General features: G+C 36.0%; 1 protein-coding gene across 6 annotated transcripts in view; it reads left to right on the top strand.

The window, feature by feature from the left end:
* The window catches only part of LOC131061655 (U-box domain-containing protein 62), a 143,349-nt gene that overhangs the window by 79,696 nt on the left and 39,507 nt on the right, over positions 1 to 24,146 (top strand). For 5 of the 6 annotated variants that reach the window (XM_057995459.2, XM_057995456.2, XM_057995458.2 and 2 more), the window contains exons 4-7: positions 18,846 to 18,940; positions 19,056 to 19,151; positions 21,495 to 21,565; positions 21,719 to 21,853. In XM_057995459.2, the coding sequence (XP_057851442.1) occupies positions 18,846 to 18,940; positions 19,056 to 19,151; positions 21,495 to 21,565; positions 21,719 to 21,845 (389 nt within the window). In that variant the 3' untranslated portion in view covers positions 21,846 to 21,853. Of the gene's footprint in view, positions 1 to 18,845; positions 18,941 to 19,055; positions 19,152 to 19,723; positions 19,805 to 21,494; positions 21,566 to 21,718; positions 21,854 to 24,146 lie in introns of those variants that run through there. The other variant, XM_057995460.2, reaches the window with a different exon arrangement.

Genomic DNA, 24,146 nt, shown 5'->3' with positions numbered 1-24,146 from the left:
AAGCTGGAAGTTAGTCCTAGGAAAAAAATAAATACTTGTAATAAAATTCCTGACTTTCTAGAGATTTAGCTAGTTTAGAGCATGGAGTCAAGAGAATAATCCATACACTTAGTAAATTTTAGCAATTGCGTTCAATGTGTGACAACACTAAGGCATGGAAGCCTTCCATAAAATTCATTTATACCTCCTTATGCTTAGAAAATATGCAAGCAAAGAATGCAAAGGAGTATACCGGATTGATGATGACTTAGGAAAGGTGTGAAAGGTTGTGTTTTCACACAATGAATGTTTGAAGACACCTTCTGTAGTCAACAATGGAGGTCAAAATTCTGAAAACAACCTGAAAAATCAGACTTTCAAAACATGTTGTAATCTTCAAAATGTGCATGAAATCAATAACAATCAGTTTTATTGATGAAAACAATCATTTTCTGGAATGTAAGTATGGCAGGTAAAAATTAGTTTTCTGAGGACAAGTCTGAAAATCGAACACTTCAAAGTTACCAACACCTTGCAAAGTGGTTTAAATCCTTGAAAATGATGAAAAATTGCTAAGGAAACAGCCCCAAGCAAATTCGCCAAAATTGGTTAGGTGGCTGGAAATGAAAATTTCTGAGGACAACCGCCTAGCAATGGAGTTTTAGACCTGCAACAGCGATAAAATGGTCTAAAAAAGTGCACAGAAAACTCCATAAAATGCCTCCAAATGCTAAATGTTTAAGTTGAAATTGGCTGGGCAATGAAAACTTAAATCTGAAAATTAATGGCAGCCATTAATGGAGGTCAAAATCTGAAGCAAACCTCAGATCTGAAGCGAATCAGCAGGCTGAAAGTGATGGTAGCCACCAAACATGCATGAAAATCATCAAAAAATGGCACCAAAACACCTCCCAAGCAAAATCGAAATTTCCCAAGTCTAGTGCCAAAAATGGAAATCTGAAAATTTGATGCCAATGGCAGCCTTGATCTGCAACAATGAAGGTCTGAACAGCAGCAACAATGGTGGAGGAAAAATCGCCCAAGTCCTCAATCAAGATTTTGCCAACTTTAACCTAAAATTGCTAAATTTGGAAAAATCGCCAAACTTAGCAAAAATCAAAAATCTGGAACTGGTCTTTAATGGCAGCCAAGGAGGAATAAGTCTTGGAAAAAATGGAGGAAAATAAATCCTCAATCCCACATTTCACAAAAATGCCTTGCTAAAAAAAATTTGCCCAACTTGGAGAAAAATTGCTTTCGTGGAGACACCTGGCAAAAATAATAATAAAATAATGCTGAAGTTCCTCTCATATACTTGCTTTCATCTTTCACTTTCACCACACAAGCAATGTGGGATAAAAAAACACTTGTAGAAATACTTGCTTGGTGAAACCCTAACTTGCTTCTAGAAGGTTCAAACATTTAATAATTATTGCAAGTTATTAAATTTGCTTTTAAATTTTAAATAATCATTTAATAATTATTTAAAAGCAATCAAAATGGGGCTTTTTATTAAAATATTTCAATTTAAATCCAAAATAAAGCCTCCAGGGAAAAATCGCTATAGGTTGGGATTAAAAAATCCCTTCAAAAATCACTTAAGTGTCAAAATTCGCCCCATAGGGGAAATTCGACCCATGCTTGGATAAAAATCCATGCTCAAAATCATCAAAATGCACATAAAAACCATCCCAGGGGAAAATCGATATGAGTTTGGACAAAAAATCCAGACAAAAATGCACTCATTTTGCAAAAATCACCCCCTAGGGGAAATTCGATGGGTGTCTAGACAAAAGTCCACACTCAAAACTCACTTAACTTGAAAAAATACCTTCCTGGTGGAAAATCGACCTCAGTTTGGACAAAAATCCGGACACAAAACTCTTCATAATGTTCCCAGTGGAAAATCGATCCCTGTCTGGATAAAAATCCGGACAAAAATCCTTACAAAAATGCTCAGGGGAAAATCGATCCCTGTCTGGATAAAAATCCGGACAAAAATCTTCACTTAGTTGTCACAAAAATCCTGGTGGAAAATCGACCCAGGCATGGAATTATCCTTGCACTCCAGTCCGCACTCCAGTCCACACTCCCAGGGGAAATTCGATGGCAGTCTGGATAAATCCTGACACTTAGCCAAATTTTAGCATCGCCAGGGGAAATTTGACCCAGGTGTGGATAAACAGTGGGGGAAATTAGTGGCCAGTATGGATTCCAGGGGAAACCCATGTGTAGTATGGATTTTGAGTGGGGGAATGGGTTGGGTAGTCTGGAATGTGAGGGGAAAATCACCTCTAGCATAGATTTTGACACTTTAACCCTTGGAATATGAATTTCCCTTAGGATTTTATCATTTTAACCACTCAAAATCACTCAGCGACTTTAAATTTGACTGGACTTATACTAATTCTCCAAAAATATGAGCGAAACGCTAGGAAAATGTTGGAATAAAGTGCGAAACCAACTTAAATATTACCTTAGGAGCGAGAAAACAACTCCAAAAGGTCTGTGAATATCTTGGCACTTTAAAATCATTGATGCGCGTGTTTAAAAACACGTTAACGTTCAAATGGTCTAACACTTAGCAAAACTTAGGATCATTAAAAATATCATCTTTTGCAACTTGATCCTAACACTTCAAAAACCCTAGACGGCACTAGGCATGATCAAAACTCCGAGACTCGGGCACGGGAAACGCAAAATTGCCCACTAAGCAGCCAAAACCCTAACCTAACAACGCAGGAAACTGGAAAAGAGGGGGTCCCCGTTAGCAATGGGGCGATGTGTGAAAAGGTCACAACAAGTTTCGGAATAGAGATTGAACCCACTATTCTCACTTTCAGTATCATCATCCCTAATTTGTTTGCCTTTACTAATGGGTTTCTCAATAGTTTTCCCCTTCAACATCTTATAAACTAAAACCATTAAACCCTGGTGGAGGGCATGGTCTCTTTGAGAGTCTTTCTGCACTTCACGAATAGTATGATCCATAGAGCAAGCAAGATAGTAAGGTAGACTAACCTTGTCACCATGGCGAAAGTGATTGAGCAACACAATAATGCCCATAAGCCCTTGTGAATCTCTCGTCCAAAGTAATGTAGTTGATGGTGGCAAACAACACAAACCTCCACGGCCTGCAAATACGCTTAGGGGAATGGTAGGGATTATCCACCTTCACCAATTTCTTTTTTTCTCCATTAGTGATAGGAAACCTATCCGCAGCCTTGTCAGACACACTTCGATCTCTGTAAAATTTAATACCTTCTTTGACCATACTTGTAGCTTCAGCAATGACATCTTCCTCCACCTTCATCATCTGGGTACCAACAAGATCCTTACCATTCTTCCAGTTTTTTATGAAATGCTTAGTGATAGTAGGGTCTTCGCCGCAGAGCCTTTCCATAAAAACACTCAAACCTCCCTCTTGAAGAATCTCCCAGACTACATTGTTTTTCTTCCAGTTCGAGCAAGAAGCCGGTTCAAACCTCTTTTTATTACCTCCCATATTACCCTTAATTTCACAATTCCTCCTTATCTCAACTCTGTTATTTTCTCTGTGATCTCTGTGAAGAAACCTAACAATTTTGTTGTTGTTATGAAGAACCACCTAGAATCCGTGCCAAGTAAATATGATATGACAAATAATAAAACAAGCCTCGCTGCCATAGTGATCAATCATAGAAAAATGAGGAAAAGGCATTAGAAATTGTGATTAGCAAAGACACGTTGCTTCATCTGGATACAGTCCAGTTCAATCAAAGATTTCGCCTCACACTTGAGATTACTCTCACCATAAAGGGCAATGATTTTGTCAGAGCGGCAAGCCAGGTTGGCAGCCCAATCAGCACACATGTTGGCTTCTCTATATGCATGAGTGAAAATACACATTTCAAAAGTTTCACTAATTTCCTTCGCAGTTTTGATGGCATTGTGTATAGACCAAGAGGGAGGGAAAACATTATTCAAGCAATTAATAATGTTCAAAGAATCGCCTTCAACCCAAACTTTAGTGCAATTGGAATTTTTAGCAAGAACCAACCCATGATAAGCAGCAATGGCCTCGGCAACATGGTTGGTTTGATTACCTATAGGAATACATTTGATAGCTTTGCATATTCCCCCTTCATTCCTTAAAACCACACCACACCTTGCATTGCTAGGGTTACCCTTGGAAGCACCATCGAAGCTAATTTTCATCCATCCATGAGGGGGGCATTCCCATCTCACCTCTTCTCTAGGATTAGCATGTATGATGTCACTCCCCTTTATTCTCCAATTCTTGAAAATGATGTTATCACCTTGATCTTTGGGGTTCATTATTCCACCAGTGATGTAGAGGTTCTCCACCATATGTCTTTTGATTTTCTCAAAAATAATTTGAGCTTTTGAAGCCTTATCTTTGAACGCTCTATCATTTCTTTCTTTCCAAATTCCCAAACAAATATGGGGTAAAGCAAATCTCCATAACAAAGTAACTGAATTGTTCTTCGAAGGGTGGAACCGGGAATTAAAAGCATCTTGGACAGCTTCAGGGAAGACCCATCTGACATTGAAGTTGTCCAGACATCTAGCCCAAATATCAGCAGAGAAGGGACAATGGATAAACATGTGATTAATGGTTTCTTCATTCTGCATACAAATATGACAAATACTAGGCAAACAAAAACCTCTAGTTTTGAGATTGTCAGTCGTCAGAATCTTATTTTGAAGGACAGTCCAGAAAAAAATATTAATTTTGGGAATAAGTCCTTTCACCCAAGCCTTAGCCCAACAAGGACTCTCCTGACTAGAATATTGCTGAAAATAAAGAGAGGAGACAGAAAATTAACCATCAGTAGTAAGTTTCCAGATAAGCCGGTCTTCGTCATCAACCACCACCATAGAATTCATAATTTTATTTAGGTGCTCAAGGGAAGGATCAACAGAGGATAAGTCCTTCCACTGACCTAAATTCCAGTAGTCAGCCACAGTAGTACCAAATTTTTCCTTACACTGATCCTGAAACTTGCCCCACTCAGGATTGTCACTAATGGGAGAGTCTAATAACCAAGTGTCTTCCCAGAATTTAATGAAATTACCCTTCCCCACCTTTCATTTCACTTCTTTGACTATTATATCTCTAGTTCTAGTGACATTTTTCCAGATATTGGAACCAATCAGAATATCTTCAGCCTTGAGGAAACTGTGAAGGGTAGGGAGTTGTCTTTTATACTTATTGTCCCATATCAATTTCCATTCTCCCTCAGTATTATAACCTCTCCATATCTGCTTAGCCATGAGAAACTCATTCATATCTTTGATTCTTCTAAGACCAAGTCCTCCTTTTCTTATAGGTTTGCACACCCTGTCCCATGCAATCAAATTTATTCTCTTCTTTTCCTCAACCCTAGTCCAAAGAAAGGTTCTTTGAATTTTTTCAATAGCCTCCGCAAACTTAACATGGATTCTAAAAAGACTGATGGCATATAGAGGGATACTTTGAAGAGTAGATTTCAGAAGCTGGACCTTTCCCGCTTGTTTGAGCAAAGAGCCTTTCCATCTAGCTGACTTCTTATGAACCTTATCCACTAGAGCGCCCCTGAAGGTATCAGGAGACACCTGACATAAAGGGAGCCCAAGATAGGAAGCAGGGAGATTCTCAATTTGGCTACCCAAAATATTACTGATCTATTTGTCTTCTCTCCGGAGTGTTTATGAAATAAACAAAACTTTTAGACCAGTTAATTAGTTGACCAGTAGCAACCCATATCTGTCCAAAGCTTTCTTTAAGCTTCTAGAATCTTTCAAGAATTCCCCATAATAATTGAGTCGTCCACAAATTGCTGATGAGAACACACTTGGTCAGCTGATGAAGGTTTAAGCCCTCTAAACTCTCCCTTCTCAACTAGTTTTCCAAATCCAAAGGCAAAAAGAACAGTCTGCATAAAGCCCCAGTCAACTCTATCATAGGCTTTAGATAAGTCAAGCTTCAGAAAGAAACCTTCTTTTTTAGCCCTAGAAAGAGAATGAATGTTCTCATGGACCGTGATTATCGATTCCAAAATTTGCCTCCCAGGAACAAAACCACTTTGCTGGGGAGATATGATAGAGGGGAGCAAAGTCAGAATTCTAGAGGTCAAGACTTTAGAGATAATCTTGTACAAAGAATTGCAGAGGCTGATAGGTCTAAAAAGATCCATGGAGTCAGCTCCCATCTTCTTGGGAATAAGATCAATGAAAGTAACATTCAATTCTTTCAAAATTCTCCTAGCACCAAAGAATTCTTTCACAGCATTGGAAACATCCCTTCCAACAATATGCCAATACATTTGAAAAGAGAACATAGGGAAACCATCTGGGCTCGGGGCCTTATTACCTTCAAAAGAGTTGACAACTTTCAAAATCTCATCATTAGTTGGGATAGCAGTAAGATAGGAGTTCTGGTCAGCATCCAAGATAGAAGGGATGCAGTCCAAAAGGTCCCTTTGAGCTTGAAGGTCCAGGTTCTGATCCTTAGTCAAAAGATTGGAGAAGAACTCCAGGGCAGCTTTCCTCATAGAATCTTCATCATCAATAGTTCTGCCATTGACTTTAAGCTGAGAAATCTTGTTGATAGCCTTGTGTTTCAAAGTGGACATGTGAAAGTATTTGGTGTTTCTATCCCCCTCCTTCGGCCATATATTTCTCGACCTCTGTCTCCAGAAAGTTTCTTCTTTGGCTATGATGTCATGATATTTCATAAGAATCTCATCTTTAGCCTCTCTAGAGACATTGTTGTAGCCATTATTCTGAATCTCAGCTTGGATATCTTTCATATCTAAGAGAATGGCAGCTTTGGAGACAAAAATGTTCCCAAAGGAGTCCTTATTCCATCTTTTAACATTGTCTTTCACAAACTTCAACTTTTTGACCACCTTATACATAGCATTTCCTTCAACTCTAAACTGCCACCAATCCTTGATTTTGCTTTCAAGGTCCGGGTGTTTGGTCCACATTCTTTCAAATCTATAAGGGAAATGTCTCCTTCCCTGCTTGGGATCAACATTAAAAGATATGGGATAATGATCCGGCCCGGCCCTGATATGAGCAGATAAAGAACAAAAGTAGGAATTAAACCAGTCATGAGAGATTAAAGCTCTATCAAGCCTGACTTGAATTAAGTCTTCACCACTCCTTCTGTTGGTCCAAGTGTATTTAACCCCTTGCAAGTCCAGATCATGGAGAGCATGGTTAATAATGAACTCCATCAAGTCCAATCTGCTGTCCAGATTGGTTTGGCTCCCTCCCTTCTTCTCATATTCTCTCAGAGGGGTATTGAAATCCCCCATGATAATCCAGCTATTTTCAGCAAACTTACTTCTGAGCGAGGATAGGTTTCTCCAGAAAACACTTCTACCAGCTTTGGTGTTAGGGGCATACACATTAGTCAAGACCCATGAAGTACCATCTTTCAAATGCTTAAATCTAATACAAGCCATGTTGCTATCTTGAATCAACGCCCCTTCCTTAACATTATTATTATTTCAAAAAGTAGCTATACCCCCAGACGCCCCTTCAGAACTACCACCACTAACTCCCCCATTACTAAACATTTTTAGACATTCGACCTTCTCCCTAGACATTTTAGTTTCCTGAATCATAATAATATTCGGGTTTTTGTCTCTACTCATACTTTTTATTAAATCTAGTTTATGAGGATTATTCAATCCTCGTATATTCCAGGAAATAATCTTCATGATTTTTTGGAAATACTTGCTTCAAAGATGGTTCTTTGAGTACCATCCGCTAGATTCTTGCTGGTTTCCATGGTCCTCTTCTTTGCATTTGAATATCTTCTAGGTGATGTGTGCTGAGCCTTCACATCCCCTAGTCTATTTCTGGTGTTTCTGGTAGTCAGATGGTTGTTATTATAGTTTTTTTTTTTGTTCTTGCCCTTTCTATTGTCCTCCGATATTTCTTCCTCCTCCTGTTTTGTCCCACTCTTCTCAAAGCCTTTTTTACGTCTTCTTTATTTCCCCATATTGGAGCATTTTCCTCCGAGAAAGTCAGCTTGACTTGGGCCGGAGAAGCCAGAGATATCTCCGAGAGCCCTTGCTCTAGGGTATTATCATGTTGAGCATCTTGAAACCAGCTTACTCCATTTTCTGACCCAAAAGAAATTTCTTCTGAGTTAGGAACATCTCCCTTCTCCTTATTGTCTTTGGTTTGACTGTCTCCCTTATCCATCTGACTACTTTCCCGCTTCTCACTCTCAACTATATTCTGATCCATTGTGTCCTTTTGGTCATTTATTTAGTTGCACTGCGAGTTCTTCTCTCCATCATTAGAATCCCTTCCACTTTTCTCTTGCTCATTTGCCTGCTGGGAAATCTTATCTTCCACTCCATCCACCATTTCATTTCCTGATTCCTTGGCTAAATCCTCCTCATGAGTTTCTTGATGGGAACAAATCAACATGCAACTCAGGCTCAACACCATTACTAGTTAAAGCACAAGAAACCATGTGTCGGTAACTTCTTCTCACAGGAATCTCACATTTAGAACAATGGGTTATAAAACTCATAAACACATATGAACTTCAAAAACACAATTGTTCCTAGAAAGCAATGGAAGAAATCTAGAAGAAGAAAGGGTGAGGTTCGTGTTTGTTTTTAGTGTTTTGGTTTATCTCACAAATTTTTTTGCAAATGTAATATAAGTAACAATGATGCAATTAATTAACCCATTAATTAAGTGATACGAGATAAAAATGATGTGATTGATTAACCAATTAATTAAATGTAAGTACATAAGCAATAAATTTCAGAAATGATTGCATCTAAATCAGAAATATATGCAAGTAAATCAGATCTATGCTTTAAAATCAGAAGATATGCAAATGCAAAACAAGTCAGGTTCACCAAAATGAAACAATGTGGAATTGAGTTCTCTAAGAATCTCAATGGTGTATTGTAACATTAGAACACAAATAGGCTTAGCTATAGTCCTAAAAGGGGAGAGACACACATCTGGATTCTATCCCTTTGTTGCAAGAAAAATTAAGATTATGAAGCATGTGTATGTGATCGAGGTTAACTATAGCAAAATGAGTGATTTCAGCAATGCACAACAAATTACAGAAAGAAAGACGGACACGGTCAACCAGAACTGGAACAAAGATACAAAAAGTAACCTGGATTTGCAAATTGGAGTAGAAAGTGTCGGACACGGGTGCTGGGTGCCCTAGTTTGAAGGTCATCAAAATTGATAGAGGTGAGCTGGGATGCAATTAGCAGACTTAGAAATGCAGCTCCCAGAAATTCAACCCAAAATAGCAGGACAAGGGCACCCAGTGAATTAGTCCAAGCTTTTTTGCTTGTATGACATTTGGTGCAATTTGTAATAGTCTGCTCTGTGCTCTTGTACCACATTGGTTATCGGATCTGAACTTGTACACACAAAAAAATAGGGAAGAAGGGTTGTGTTGTATAGGGGCTTGCTTAAGTCAAACCCCGTGTTGGTGTTCCCACCTACACAACAGCTATGATGATGAAAAGGAGTCTGTGTCCTAGGGAGGACAAAGGCTAAACAATAATGGAAATGCTGAATCGACAAATGTTATCTCAAGTTTGAAACCCTTGGCATGAAGTCTCATGCAAGGCTTGATATGAAGTCCTACAACATGTTAGTTCATGCTTTTATCCTAGAGAAACATAATGTAGTTGATCATGATTGCTGTAACAAAGTTGTATACTTGAATGCTTTTGCTCCTCCAATGCAGATTTGTACTTGCATTGCTTATGAATGTGATTGAAAGTATAGGCTAGAGGATAGGGGTTTGAAATGAGAGAGCAAGTTGTATTTATATGCAACTTACACCTTTTCAAATTTAATTTTCAGGGAAGGCCGACACGGGAGGGTAAATTCCTGCTATTTGCAAAGCCAATTTTCTTTCTTTGAAAGTTGAGCTTTGATTGCCTAGATAGGGGCACCCAACACCCTAGTCTTGGCAAAATAAGCCATAGAAAAGGTTGTGAATAGGGGAATGCACCAAGTTTACAAAAACAGTTCTGAAATTGCGCACAATCAAGCATAAATTAGTCACATCCGCCAAATTGGGTCCAAACCTAGTGTGAAATTGTTAAGGTATACAATTTATGACACTACAATAACTTTTCAGCTGCAATTTCTTGAAGCTTCAAAAATATCATAATTAAATGCTTTGAACACAATTCTATCTTCAATCTCTGAAAATAATATAAACTTTGTGCTTCTCATACCGAACATCCATCTATATCAAGGGGTTTTATCTTTTGATTATATCTTTAATTTGCTTTAACTGATCCTCATCTACGTTTCATCTTGGGAGTCACTTTGAAATGAGGGCTCAGATTCATCACTTGTATCTTTTGTTTAACTTTATTTGATGTTCATTGTTCACTTGGACCCGTTTGCTAACTTGGGTGCCACTTTTGCTTTGTTTCCCACTTCCTTTTGGCAAGAAAAACATGCTATTTTGGTGCCTTCTTTTTGATGGTAGTTTTGATTCATTAATGTCAAGTGGAGATTTTATGACACTAACACCAAAATATGGAACTTTTTTAATTTGATGCTTGGTGGAGATTTTGGATATTGGATGCCGAAAATTGGAACGATGTCATGGGAGATTCCAAAGTGGAAGAATTATGATATTGATGCGAAAATAAAACCTGGGTCCTCATCTTTGTGTTTGCTGCTTTTTAAAGGATGCTTGGACATGAAATGAGCCAATCTTTAATGATTCCTTGGATTTTGTATGTCTTTACAGAGCTCCATAATTTCAAAACATCCTCCTTCATTTTAGTCTGTGATAGCTCAAAAATAATGATTTTTTCAGCACAAAATCATTGCAACGGGCTGGAAAGGAATATTTTGCAGGTACAGTTGCTGAAGTAGTGATTTGGCAACCATGAAATCGCTAGAAACTGGTATAACTGATGTGGAATGAGCATGAAAACTCTGCTGCACTCTTGTGTTTGCTTGTATGGTGCTGGAACTTGAATAATAAACCTGCAAACAATCAAATTTGTGCTCAGAGGATGAAATAGGCCGAATTTTTGAAAAGGAAAGATCATGATCACTGCTGTGTCCCCTTCAATATGCTTGGAGGATGTTGAAATTTGCTGGTTTATGTCTTCCTCCCTTTCCAAAGATAGTAAATTTGGGATTATTTATTAACCCATCTTATTTCCAGTGGGTCAATAGGCTCATAGGGAAATAATTTATTATTTAAGCTCCTATGGGATAATTAAATATTAACTTCAATAATACAAGCTTTGGGGGTGTTAGAAATTTCTAGAAGCTTTTTGGCACTTTGTTTATGAAGCATTTTGGGTATTGGCGAACTCACTGTGTTTGGCTGGTAGTTATGGAGTGGGTTGGGCAGGTAAACTTGAATTTATTTTCCCTCCCAAAAGAGGGTGTGGGTTTTGGGTAGATATATCTTGCATTTTTTTTCATTTTTGGATTCATTCATCTCATGTCGTTTTATCTTCCTAAGCACACCGTGTCAAACTTCTTGTGTGGATGAGAATCTATAGCAGATATGCAGTTGGTGAACAAAAACCCATAGGTTGCTGGATTCAGAGGACAAAACCCTTTGGCTCTTAAGGGCAGTTCCACACAGGGATTGCATTGGAGCTCCATGATTTGTAGTTTATACACTCTTTCAGATTGTGTGTTTGTTGTTGTAGGTTGCGAAGGCAGTTATTGTTGAATGGGTGCAGTTTATGGTTTGAGTTTTTTGTTGTTTGGTTTGTAGTTGTAGGATTCTTGTTTGCTGTTGTTGTTGGTGTTCTTGATCTTTTCCAGGGGCTGCGAACATGAGTTTTTGTTTGGGCAAAGTTTGGTGAGTTTTCAATCATTTTCTGGTAGTGGATGTTACTTCTAGGGTGTCCGATAAGCACTGTTTGTTCCAGATCTGAGTTTTCTTTTGTAAGGACTGTCATAACAGTCTATTTTGCTGTAGAAATCAGTCATTTTGCATTAAATAAATTGTTGGAATTCTTGTCTCAAAGTTGTTTGAATTTGGTGTTGATTAATTGACCTCCTTGTGCCTTTTGAGGTGAAATATTGCCAAATCTTTAAGAAAATTTCAAATTAATTTTAGAAGTAAATTCATATTGATTTGAAATATAAATTTTGGCTCACATTTGCTATACCTTACTATATTTTTAAATTTTTTTGCTATGGGACATTACAGTGGTATTAGAGCAATGATCTTGCCAGCATGTAGGGTTTTGATGCGATTAATGTTTCATAGTGGTTGAGAATCCAGGTATCTGCAGAGGGAACAAAGAGAAATAGCAGCTGTAAATTCTGATTCAGAAGAAGAAAATATGTCAGAAGGATAAGAAGGAAAACAAAAGTCAAAGGATGAAGAAGCAAGAGAAAAATTTATGGCCACAGTTGATAAATTGGCTATCATTGTGGAGAAAATGTGGATGCAGCAAAACAAGAAAGGCTTAGAAGTCACTTTAGGCAAAGGAAGCACTACTGCGAGTAAAAGGGGTTTATCTAGCTCTATTTCCAAGCCCATAAAGCCTATGTTCTTACCAAGGAAGGACGAGGAGTTGAAGTGATTGAGGATGTGGTGCCAGAAGATCTTGATAAACAGTATTAAATTTATCAAGGTAAATCCTAGGATTTCAAGAATACAATGTCTTTTGAAAGTTTAATGAGCATCCTTGGAAAGAAAGTTCCTAATACAATATTTTCTCAAAATCATAAAGAGGAAGAAAATAAAACGTTACAACATAAGGTTGCTAAAATGAATGCTCCAACCTTGGATGGTAGTGATAAGTTGTTTGCCAGGGCATGTATTAGAAAATGTGCAAACCTTGTTTACACTTAACCCATTGAGGAGGAAGCTACAGTCCAATCTGCCTCACTTCACTTGGAGGGTATTGCTTATGACTGGTGGCATAATGGATTAATTACTAAAGGTCATCAATTGGTAGAAACATCTGATGATTTTATTATGAATAAATTTGAAAGAAAAGATGAGGATGATTTTGGAGAGCTTGTAGGAATCAAACAACATGGTTCAATTTATGCTAATATTGTTGAATTTCAGTGTGTAGCAATAATGGTACCATACATATCTGAAAAAAGGATTATATATTTGTTTGGTTAAGGGCTCAAAGAGCCCCTCAAGGGATTTGTGAAGGCCTTTGCACCCATCACCCTACAAGAAGCAATTAAGAAAAATCTAACCTTAGAGCCATCCACACTTAAAAACAAACTTTCCTATCATTGTAAGGCATCCACTTTTGATAAAGGTGAAGAGAAATTTCCTTAGAAAGGATATCAAACTCAATCTTAGGAGAGTATACCTTGAGTGGTTACAAAGAAGGAAGAGACAAAGAATGATCTTAGGAGAAAGAAGTTATGTCTCTCATGTAGAGAACCATGGACTCTTGGACATAGATACCTCGGTAAAGGACGAGTGCATTATATTGAGGAAGTGTAAGATAAATATTTAGTGTCTAAGGATGAAGCTGTGGAATTTGAGGACTTAATTGAGCTTATAGATGTTGAGGAAGAGAATGAAGGCGTGAAGGAGAGTACACTTGCTGCTCTCTTAGGTGCTCCAAAATGTCTTCCATTTAGAGTTCTTGGAGTACTAGTGGGAAAAAGGATGATTGATCTCATTGATGGTGGGGCTACCCACAACTTGATCAATGAAGGGTTGGTGATGAAGAGGGGCTTGAAGATAGAAGAATCTTAAGGGTTTAATGTTATATTGGTTGATGGATCTACCATTCCATGTGCCACAGTAATCAAGCAACTCAATATAACTCTAGGTGACCATAAGGTATATGATGATTTTTATGTTGTTGGATTAAGAGATATTGAAATGATTTTGGGTGTACAATAGTTGTATTCCCCAAGGGAGTATTCCTAAATTACCAGACTATGGACCTTAATTTGACACGAAATGGAAAGAATATTGTACTTGAGGGATCTTAAATGGATCCCCACAAGTGGTGTTAGTGAAAAGGATGGAGAGAGCTTTCCGTAGAGGCCGAGTAGCATGGGCAGCAAGTTGCTTGGTCCTTCCAACAAATTCTCCATCAAATAACAAAGGTACTACTTATCACATTGATATTCAAATTTTTTTAGATAAGCATAGTGTGGTTTTCAATGATATGCCTCCAAGACTAACACCAGATAAGGGATTCCAGCACGTTATAGGGTTAGGGGCCAAACCTGTCATAACTACAACATACTGTCATCCAAGGGGTTATAGAGGAGATTGGGAAGACTACAATGGAGAGAGCTTTCCGTAGAGGCCAAGTAGCATGGGCAGCAAGTTGCTTGGTCCTTCCCACAAATTCTCCATCAAATAACAAAGGTACTACTTATCACATTGATATTCAAATTTTTTTAGACAAGCATAGTGTGGTTTTCAATGATATGCCTCCAAGACTAACACCGGATAAGGGATTGGAGCACGTTATAGGGTTAGGGGCCAAACCTGTCATAACTACAACATATTGTCATCCAAGGGGTTATAGAGAAGAGATTGGGAAGACTACAATATAACTATTTGATATGGGTTTCATAGGACAAAATTCCAATCAATTTCCATCATTAGTAGTTCTTGTCTAGAAGGATGCAACTATGAGGATGTGCATTGACTAGAGGGCTCCAAACAAGAAGCTAATCAAGAATAATTATCCTATTCCAAGGATAAATGAGCTCATAGATGAGTTGCATGGAGCTATGTGTTTCTCTAAAATTGATTTGAGATTAGGATACCATTTGAGATCCACATGAGGAGTGAAGATGTCAAGAAGATATCATGCAAAGGCCGCTTGTTTTTGGTCATGCCCTTTGGGATCACTAATGCTCCAACCACTTTCCAATCATGCTTGAATCAGGTATGCCATAAGCAGCTCAGAAAATTTATGTTAGTGTTCTTTGAATATATCCTAATATATAGTAAAACATGGGAGGATCATTTGAGACATTTAGATATAGTTTTGGGTATTTTGGACCAGCAATCTTTCTTTTCTAAGTTGTCTAAATGTGGGTTAGGGTTAACTAAAATCTTGTATTTGGGACATGTTATAAGTGCCAAGGGTGTACAGATGGATCAACAAAAGAACCAAGCAATTTTACATTGGCCACCTCATACTAATCTAACACAGTTGAAAGGATTTTTGGGATTATGCTGTTATTACAAGAGATTTGTGAGAGGCTTTCTCAGTTAGCTGTTCCATTGATTGTTTTGACAAAGAAAGGAGTAATTGCATGGTCTGAAGAAGCCCAAAAAGATTTTGACAAATTGAAGGAGGTAATGAGTTCATGGCTTGTACTTTCTATTTTTGAATTTTCGTTACCTTTTGTTGTTGAGTGATGCTTCTAGAGAGGGTATTGGGGGTGTCCTAACCCAAAGGGAACACCGAATTGCTTTCAGGAGCAGAAAATGAAGCAAATTAGAAAAGGGCTATTCTATATATGATAAGAAAATTCTGGCAATTATGCATATACATTGGAAGGTATAGGCAATTTTGGTTTGTGGAAGATTTTTGGTAAAGATTGATCACAATAGTCTTAAGTTTTAGCTTATGATTTTGATATAGAGTACATGAAAGGTAAGATAAATATGGTAGTGAATGCATTTTCTAGAAGGCTTGTCTTATGTTCTCTTTCCACTACTTCTGCTGATTGGAAAATTTCCATTATTGTTGAGTATGTTAAAAACAATTTTGCTGCTGATGTACTTGATGAGGTTGTGAAGGATGACAGGTATGTTATGAAGGAAGGACTGATCCTTGACAAGGGTCGAATCTTTTTGGTACCCAAGTCAAAAATCAAGGAGAAGATTCTAAAAGTCTTTCATGATACCCTACTACAGGACATCAAGGATATTATAAAACATACAGGAAAATCTGTTAGACGTTTGCACAGAAAGGATTGAAAGAGGATGTCCATAGATATATTAGAGAGTGCATGACTTGCCAGTAGAACAAAGAACAAATCTTTCCAACAAGCCTACTTCAACTACTACCTATTCTTGCGCAAAAATGGAAGAGCATATCAATGGACTTCATTACAGGACTTCTCTAGGTACAAGGTAGAGATTGCATTTATGTTGTGGTTGATAGGTTGACAAGTATACACATTATTTTGCTATTGCTTCAGATTTCAAGGCACCTCAAGTAGCAAATATATTCTTCGAGGAGATATGCCTGGCCTGTCTGAGAACATTTTCAGTGATAGAGATAGCAGATTACTCAGTTCTTTTTGGCAAGAACTGTTTCATTTGACATGCATAGAGCTTACTCCCAACGCTTGTTACCATTCACAGGCTGATGTTCAAACATGATTAGTGAATAAGTGGATCGAAGGGTACTTAAGGAACTTTATCTCAAGTCAACAAAGTGAATGGATCAAATGGCTACATTTGGGTGAATACTGCTACAATACCTCACACCACATGTCCATTGAAATGTTGTCTTTTATAGCTTTATATGGTTATGATGCACTTTCTTTTGCTGATAATGTTTACATTCAGATAGTAGAGTTTCTGTAACAAGTGACTTAATTTATCAGGGTCAAGAAATCTTGAGGGCACTAAAAGATAATTTGCAGCAAGTGTGCAATCAACAAAATAACTATGTTGATAGGAAAAGGACAGATAAATTTTGAAGTGAGCGATTTGTTTTCTTAAGATTGCAGCCTTATAGGCAGAGTTCTATTAAGAGGAAGGGAGCTGAGAAGCTCAAACCTCGTTACTATGCACCCTATAGGATTGTGAGGAAGGTTGGTGAAGTGGCCTATGAATTACAGCTTACACAAAATAGTAGGATCTAAATGTTTTTCATGTGTTTTGCAATGGGGATGTGAAGTGATCTTTCAGAAAATAGGTAAAAGGATATGGGGAAGTGTCTCTGTACAAAATTTTCAAATGCATCTAAACTTCATAAAACAGAATTAGTACATGACTTATAGATGAAAATTGACTTGTTTGAATTAACTAGAGTCGAATGGAAATGGTTATGTTATCAAATATGTATAGGAATTTTTATTTTAAGATCTCCTGATACACATACAGTTAGATATGGCAATCATAAAAGTATACATATATTCAATTTTTTATTCATTTAAGCTATGTAACCCAGGGACGCGTCCCCGGCCTGAAAACCCCCGTCCCAGTCCTGGGGATGTTTCGGGGACTTGGGGACGGCCAGGGGACGTTTCCCCCCGCCCCCAAATTGCCAAGAATTTAGAGGGGACGTCCCCGAAACGGGGGGATGTCTGCCCTAGCTGAGGGGGACGTCCGTACGTCCCGGGGATGGCTGGGACGTCCCCAATCCGTCCCAGGGACGGCGAGACGTCCCCCACATCTAAGATTATTAAAAATATTAAAAAAAAAAATAATTGTCGTATTTTCAATTTTTTTTTTTTGAATTTTCTAATATATGGGCCCCTATTAATTGAAATTGTTATTAAAAAAATTAAAAGGCAACATTAATTAAATTTTAAATTTATTAAAATTTAATTCATATTCAACGTTTAAAATTAATTCTTATTATAAATAGAAAATATTAAATTGTTAAATTAATTGGTAAACATTTAAAAATTAAAAATTAATAAATAATAAATTATAAATAAGAAATCAAAATAATAAAATATTAATTCATTAATACTATTTTGATTTTCATATCATAATTGACAATGAAACTATATGGCAGCAGTGTAGCCTTTGGGCATTTTGACATTTTGTATGTTATTTCTTTAATATCTATTATGATATGCAAATTTAAAATTTAATTCATATTAAACGTTTAAAATTAATTCATATTATAAATAGAAAATATTAAATTGTTAAATTAATTGGTAAACATTTAAAAATTTAAAATTAATAAATAATAAATTATAAATAAGAAATCAAAATAATAAAATATTAATTCATTAATACTATTTTGATTTTCATATCATAATTGACAATGAAACTATATGGCAGCAGTGTAGCCTTTGGGCATTTTGACATTTTGTATGTTATTTCTTTAATATCTATTATGATATGCATATTGACAATGTGAATGAATTGAAATTCTGAATTATGAATGCATAGTTGCATATCGAGTATTGACAATGTTGTATGTTCAGAATTTACATTCTAAAATGTTTTCATAGTATCATACACATGCTGTATCCATGTTTTCATATGAATATAATGTATATATGCATGCTTTATACATGTTTTCATATGAACATTTAAGATTTTCCTATATATTTTAAATTTTCCCTATATTTTATATAACCGTCCCCTTTGCCGTCCCCAAATTTGGCAAAAAAATTTGCCATCCCGGAAACGTGTCTTACCGTCCCCATCTCGGAAATTCGGGGTAACATAGCATTTAAGGGTATGGAACATAAGCTCAAAAATATTTATTTATGTGTATACTTCTGATTTTATATTTTAATTTATGATATGCATTTGTTATATTATGTTTGTGTCTAATGATTTATATGTGCAATCTTTTTAATGTTGTCTATTAAATTTTGAATTGTTTCATTACTGTAAATTGGATACTGCACCAAACTAAGATTGTATATGGTATCCATGCCGTAGTATCTGGCAGTACATGGATATTTATCTTTTATCTGATTGCAATAAATAATATCATTCTCAGAATCTTAACCTATAGTAATTCAATAGCATCTGCTATAGCTATCATTTGTAAAAGTTCTATCTTATTCTTTTTTTCTGTAAATTGTTATAACTCAATGTCCATCTGTTATATTGAATTTTTCTTAATAATGTCTTGTACTATTTCACAGTATTCATCATACTGTTTATTCTAATCTGTCAGTTATCTCTTGTTGACATTCAAAATTTTGCATTGTTTCAGCTCTTCGAGCAGCAGTTCAGGCTTACAGGCGAGAGGAAGAATTTCAATCAATGTCATCAAAATCAGCCAAACGAAGGAGAGACAAGTTTGAGCAGGTTTTGGTACCGCTTTTTGAATATTTACCACCATGCATATCATTATTTATGTGCAGAGTCATTGTTTTGTTATTACGGAACATCTTAATGATGTTTTTCTGGTCCATATCTGTAGGATAAGATTGCCTTCAGTGATACAGTGTCAATAGATTGCTCCAGAGGTAAAGGGGTTCAATTCCCTTTTGTTGTTAATGATCGGGTTATCATTAAGGTTTGTCTTACTTTATCCCTTTTTTAATTGTTATTTTCAAAATAAGCTCCAAGCATCAATTAATTTATATATTGTGTATATGTGCATGAGATTGGAATGCATGTCTCAACTATGAGTTACAATCATAGTTGAATCTTATTTCTTTTCTTTCTTTATCATGTCTACTTTGATGCCTTCTACATCGCTCACATTTTATTGTTATTTCTTTGCAAATACTCTCTGATTGGTTGATGCAGTTATTTATCTGAACATTGTTTTAGGAAGATTTTAAAACATACCTTACTTGTGGCATTCCAATGTCACTAATTGATCTCCTTTGGCCTTGGGTTCTGTGATTGTTAGTTGGGATAATGTGTTTGTTCTTAGCTTCTTTGCTATTGTTAATGAAAAATACAAACATTTTGTTTTAATGCCCTGGATTTTCATCTGGATTTACTTTTCCTTTCCTACAAACTTGAGCCAATTTGTTGCTATAGTCCATGGGTGCTGTGCTGTGCGTTTCCTTTATCTGCTTTTCAAAGTTTCACTAATTTGATCCTTTTTGATCAATTCTATTTTCTTCTATTGGCTAGGAATATTTTACCATACCATACAATACAGATGAAAGGTATCAACTTTATGTTCTTGTTATTTTGTAATTTTATTCCGTTTATGCATTCTATATCTACTTTCACATAGAATTTTTATCAGTTATATGATTTTCCTGGTCCATTTGGTTTTTTTTGGTTGCAAGAAAATTCTTCATGGCTTGAATACATTGCCTGTTATGCCAACCCATTCATCTAGTTTGTTGAGTTTTATATTGGATATGAAATCTCTATGTTTAAAAGTTGTTCTACTCTACTAGGTTCACATGTGGAGAGAATTCTCTTTTGTCCGGAAATAGCTTGACCCAAATTGTCATACTAGAAATCTGTGTTTAATGGATATGTATTATGAATAATCTAGTTTCTTGGTCTTGAACCTTTAAATTTTGATTCTCTCTCATAACTTCCATCTGTAATGTTTGGAATATGTATTTTAGATTTTTTTTACAGCATACATCTTGTATTATATTATAAAACAATATAGATACATTAGGGAGTACAGCAGAGGCCAACTTTTAAACAGTTCGAGAGTCTCGTGCAACAGAAGGGACAGGACTAGGGCCAACATGTCAGTATTTTTCTTTCTCTTTCCTTTCCAAATCTCTCTAGAGAAAAATATATTTTCTAAATGCATTGATTCTGGCAACACTATTGTTATTGAAATTCCATCACATTGAGGTTACATGACTCTCCATGAATTCTTGCGTTGCATCTTCTTTCGCATGGTAAAGAATGTCGCATCATTCAACTGCAATCTTGTAACCTTTCTATGGTGCTGCACCATTCATATGTCTCCAAGTATTGCTTCTTTCCAGATAAGTGGATCTACAATAAGGGGAATATTCTGAGGTATCCTATTCTTGAAATGATCTTTTTTCCTCATTTCATAAAACAGTTTACATTGTGTTTCCATTCCGACATATTTCTTTAACTCATAGTAAATCTTGATTCTTATCAGTTTTTAATTGACAAAGAGGTTCCTATAGGTTATCACCCAGTGAACTATCACAGCTTGAACTTGAAGTATGTCATGGAATCTTGTATGGCTTGAAATGTTTGTACCAATCTGTCTTCAGTGTTGCAAAGTAACCGCTTCCTATTCAACTTCAGGGTGACAGAATGATTATATGTATTTTCATATAAATTGCGTAATATCATAATATCAAGTATATGTACTTACAGTGTAAATTGAAACAAGCTGGTATGTAGGATCATGTAATATTTTGTCTGGTTCAAGATACCTATAGATTCAACATTTATTTGTTACTATTTTCTGTGTGGTACATATAAATTCTTAAGGTCTTCTGTAATCATTTGGAGTCTAAAGATGACAATCATAATCTATGGATTATAATTACTGTCAAATGGACTTGGTCATTGGGCCCCTGACTTTAACTACAGAGATAGTCCAATAGTGCTAAGCCATGCATAGAATGTGTGTGACTGTGCTAGTGAACTTCAAGTTGACATTTCAGTGCAAAATCCAGTCAGAACAAAATCAAAATTGAATTCAGCTGGGATTACATATTCTAAAAGTTCTTTATGTTTTACTCTAAAGTTTGCATTGCAGTCAAGGCGATTGGTTTTTCATGTTTTGTTTTACCGTTTCCCTCAAATTTCATCGTGATTGTTAGATTTTTCTTACTTCTTGTGGGAATTTATGTCTTTGTATATAAAATTTAAATCATTTTGTTGGTTTAGTGTTTTCTCTATGGGGATTCGGTAATTGCAATCATTTGTTGTTCCGTTAACACAGGGAAACAAACGAACTCCAGAACGCTTTGTTGGTCGTGAGGCTGTTATTACAACACAGTGTCTGAATGGATGGTAAATTCTCTACATGAGCCTCGGACTGAAATGGTTTCCTTAAACGATTATTTGACTTTGGCTACTTGCTAGATTATTACAGGTTCATTAGGATTGTGGCAGATATTCAGGATTTATCTTTATGGTCTAACTAATAACTTTGGAGTACATCAGGTATGTAGTGAAAACATTGGATAATGCAGAGAGTGTAAAGCTCCAATACCGATCTCTCTTGAAGGTTGGAGAGCATCAATCTTCAAATGAAATTTCACATAAAGCTTTGGGACCTACCTGGCTGTGATTTTAGTGGTGCGTTTATTACATTCCTACTTTAATCATGACCCTACATTCTTTATCTTCTTTTTGAAATGGTATTTGGAGTATTACATGTGAGAATTTTAGGGTATATATTTTATGCAAATTGCCTAATCTACCATAAAGGTCATTTTTTTTCTGTTAGAGGCATGGTTATGTGAAGATATCTCGTTTTAACTCTTTTTGAATAGGTATCACCAAAGACTGAATCAGCCTTCGGTGAAATTTTTCTGCTTCTGTTTATGACAAACTGCTTGAGCCAATTGAGAAGACGTCATTGAATCTCTCACTTTAGAAGCTAGTTTGTCTCTTGTCAATCTGGGTGGTGTCCAAAAGCTATATGCAATAGGAGTCTTGGAATCCGAACTAGGAGTCTCCTCTTCTGAAAGTGTAACTGCACACGTCAAATTTAAATAACTAAAGTTTAACTACTGAATTAAAATTATCAAGGGAAAATGCTTGTGCTTGTTAACTAAGAAATGAAATGCTGAAGATAAATTATTCTATGGAATCAAATGCGGTATCAATCCGAAACTAAGCTATCCAAAATATTATTTTAAGAAATTAAATGTGGCATTAAAAACTAAGCTATCCAAAATGAAGCCTTTCTAAACTTTTTTGTTTATTTTCAAAACCTTGCCAGTGACAATAATCAAATAAAAGAAAACTTTGCACGAAATTGTTTGGATGATAAAAAATCTTGTAGGTTATAGAACAAGCGTGACATGTACATTTACAGAATAAACATGAAAACATGCACAAGAAAAATACAACAGAGTATTTATCTACAGTACTATCAACTTGCTCTCATCCTCTTGGTGAGTGGTCAGTTACTCCAAAAGAATAAGAGCGTTAAGGATCACATAAAACTACTTAAGTCTTACAGGTGACATGAATTGAAAGTTTCGTTCTATTGCTGTTTTTGAAGAAAAGTACATAGTTTTCAAAAATTGAAGAAATGTCTCTTACAAAACACACTGTCTACTTTCTTTGTCTGGCAATCATTTATATACAAACTTGCCAAAATTCCTAAAATCATTACTATATTCCACCATTTTGTGCATCCACATGCTTTGTTTTTATTCTCCTACAGCTAATATTTTATGACTATAATAGAATTTTAAACATTGATTGTACCTTGGTGTCAATGGGTATGCTGAAGAGGTGTGGAAGGTCAATTAAGGAAAAAATTGTGTAGTACATGAGGTCAATTGGCAGGCTATTTATAAAATAATGTTGGTTGTGCAGCAAAGGTCTCAATGGCAACTACACAATTGTTGGTTCCAAAAAGTGGAAGTTTCATAACCACCGGTTGCACTAAGTAGCAATGTTACCACACAAGTAAAAAATAGTTGAATTCACAGTTTTAACATACATGAAATTCAGTTTGGGGTATTTGAAGTAAATTTCAAGATTCAAGTGTTCCAACTTTAAAGTGAACAAGTGAATTCTATTTAGGTGAACAAAATGAAAATTAGTGTTAAAGAGTTGTCGTAAACTTGTAAGTAATCTTAGGGATTGAAAAATCATTGTTTTAGGCTGGTTATGTGCGAAAGCAGCCTAAGATTATATTTTTCATTGGAGATAATAGAAAAGGGTGGCCATTGAAAAATTGATTGCTCAAATAATTGGATAATCTATTCAACAATATACAAGCGTATATATAGAGATTGCAAGACGGCGTTCTAAATTAAGAACAAGTTGTTTAAAGTGAACTACTAAAAAGCTAAACGCTAAATAAAGCTTAAAAGCTAATTAACTAAAAAGAAAAAGCTAAACACTTAAATATAGCTTAAAAGCTAATTAACTAAAAAACTAAATGACCATTAAACAAGGAACTAAATATAGGTGACTAAAATATAATTAAATATTCTAATACCCTCCCTTAATGGTCATTCTATCTACTAACTACCCTATAGAAGACACTGTAGGTCTTTTGATCACAAACGAAAAGAACACTCTGCTGTGGTGGAGACACTCCCTGGATCTGAAAAGTGTTAATGACCAAGAATACCAGAACCATCGAACCTGATGTTGGGTAACCAAACTGAAACCTAAAACCACGATTTTGAGGAAAAATCAGCAAACCCTCCAAAACTGAAGATACAAATTATCATTTTTTGTGGAAAAAATGGTAAAAAAAACCTTGAAACGTCGTGCGGTAAAACCCCAAACATCACGTGGTAAAACACTAGTCATCTTGTGGCAAGACACTAGACATCACATGGCATAACATCAGACATCATGTGGTAAAACAACAAACCTCACTCGGCGAAATAGCAGACAT

The sequence above is a fragment of the Cryptomeria japonica genome, chromosome 7 (genome assembly GCF_030272615.1).
Source record: "Cryptomeria japonica chromosome 7, Sugi_1.0, whole genome shotgun sequence".
Lineage (NCBI taxonomy): Eukaryota > Viridiplantae > Streptophyta > Pinopsida > Cupressales > Cupressaceae > Cryptomeria > Cryptomeria japonica.
Note: the sequence above shows the minus strand (reverse complement) of the source record. Positions and strands in the feature narration are given on the sequence as shown.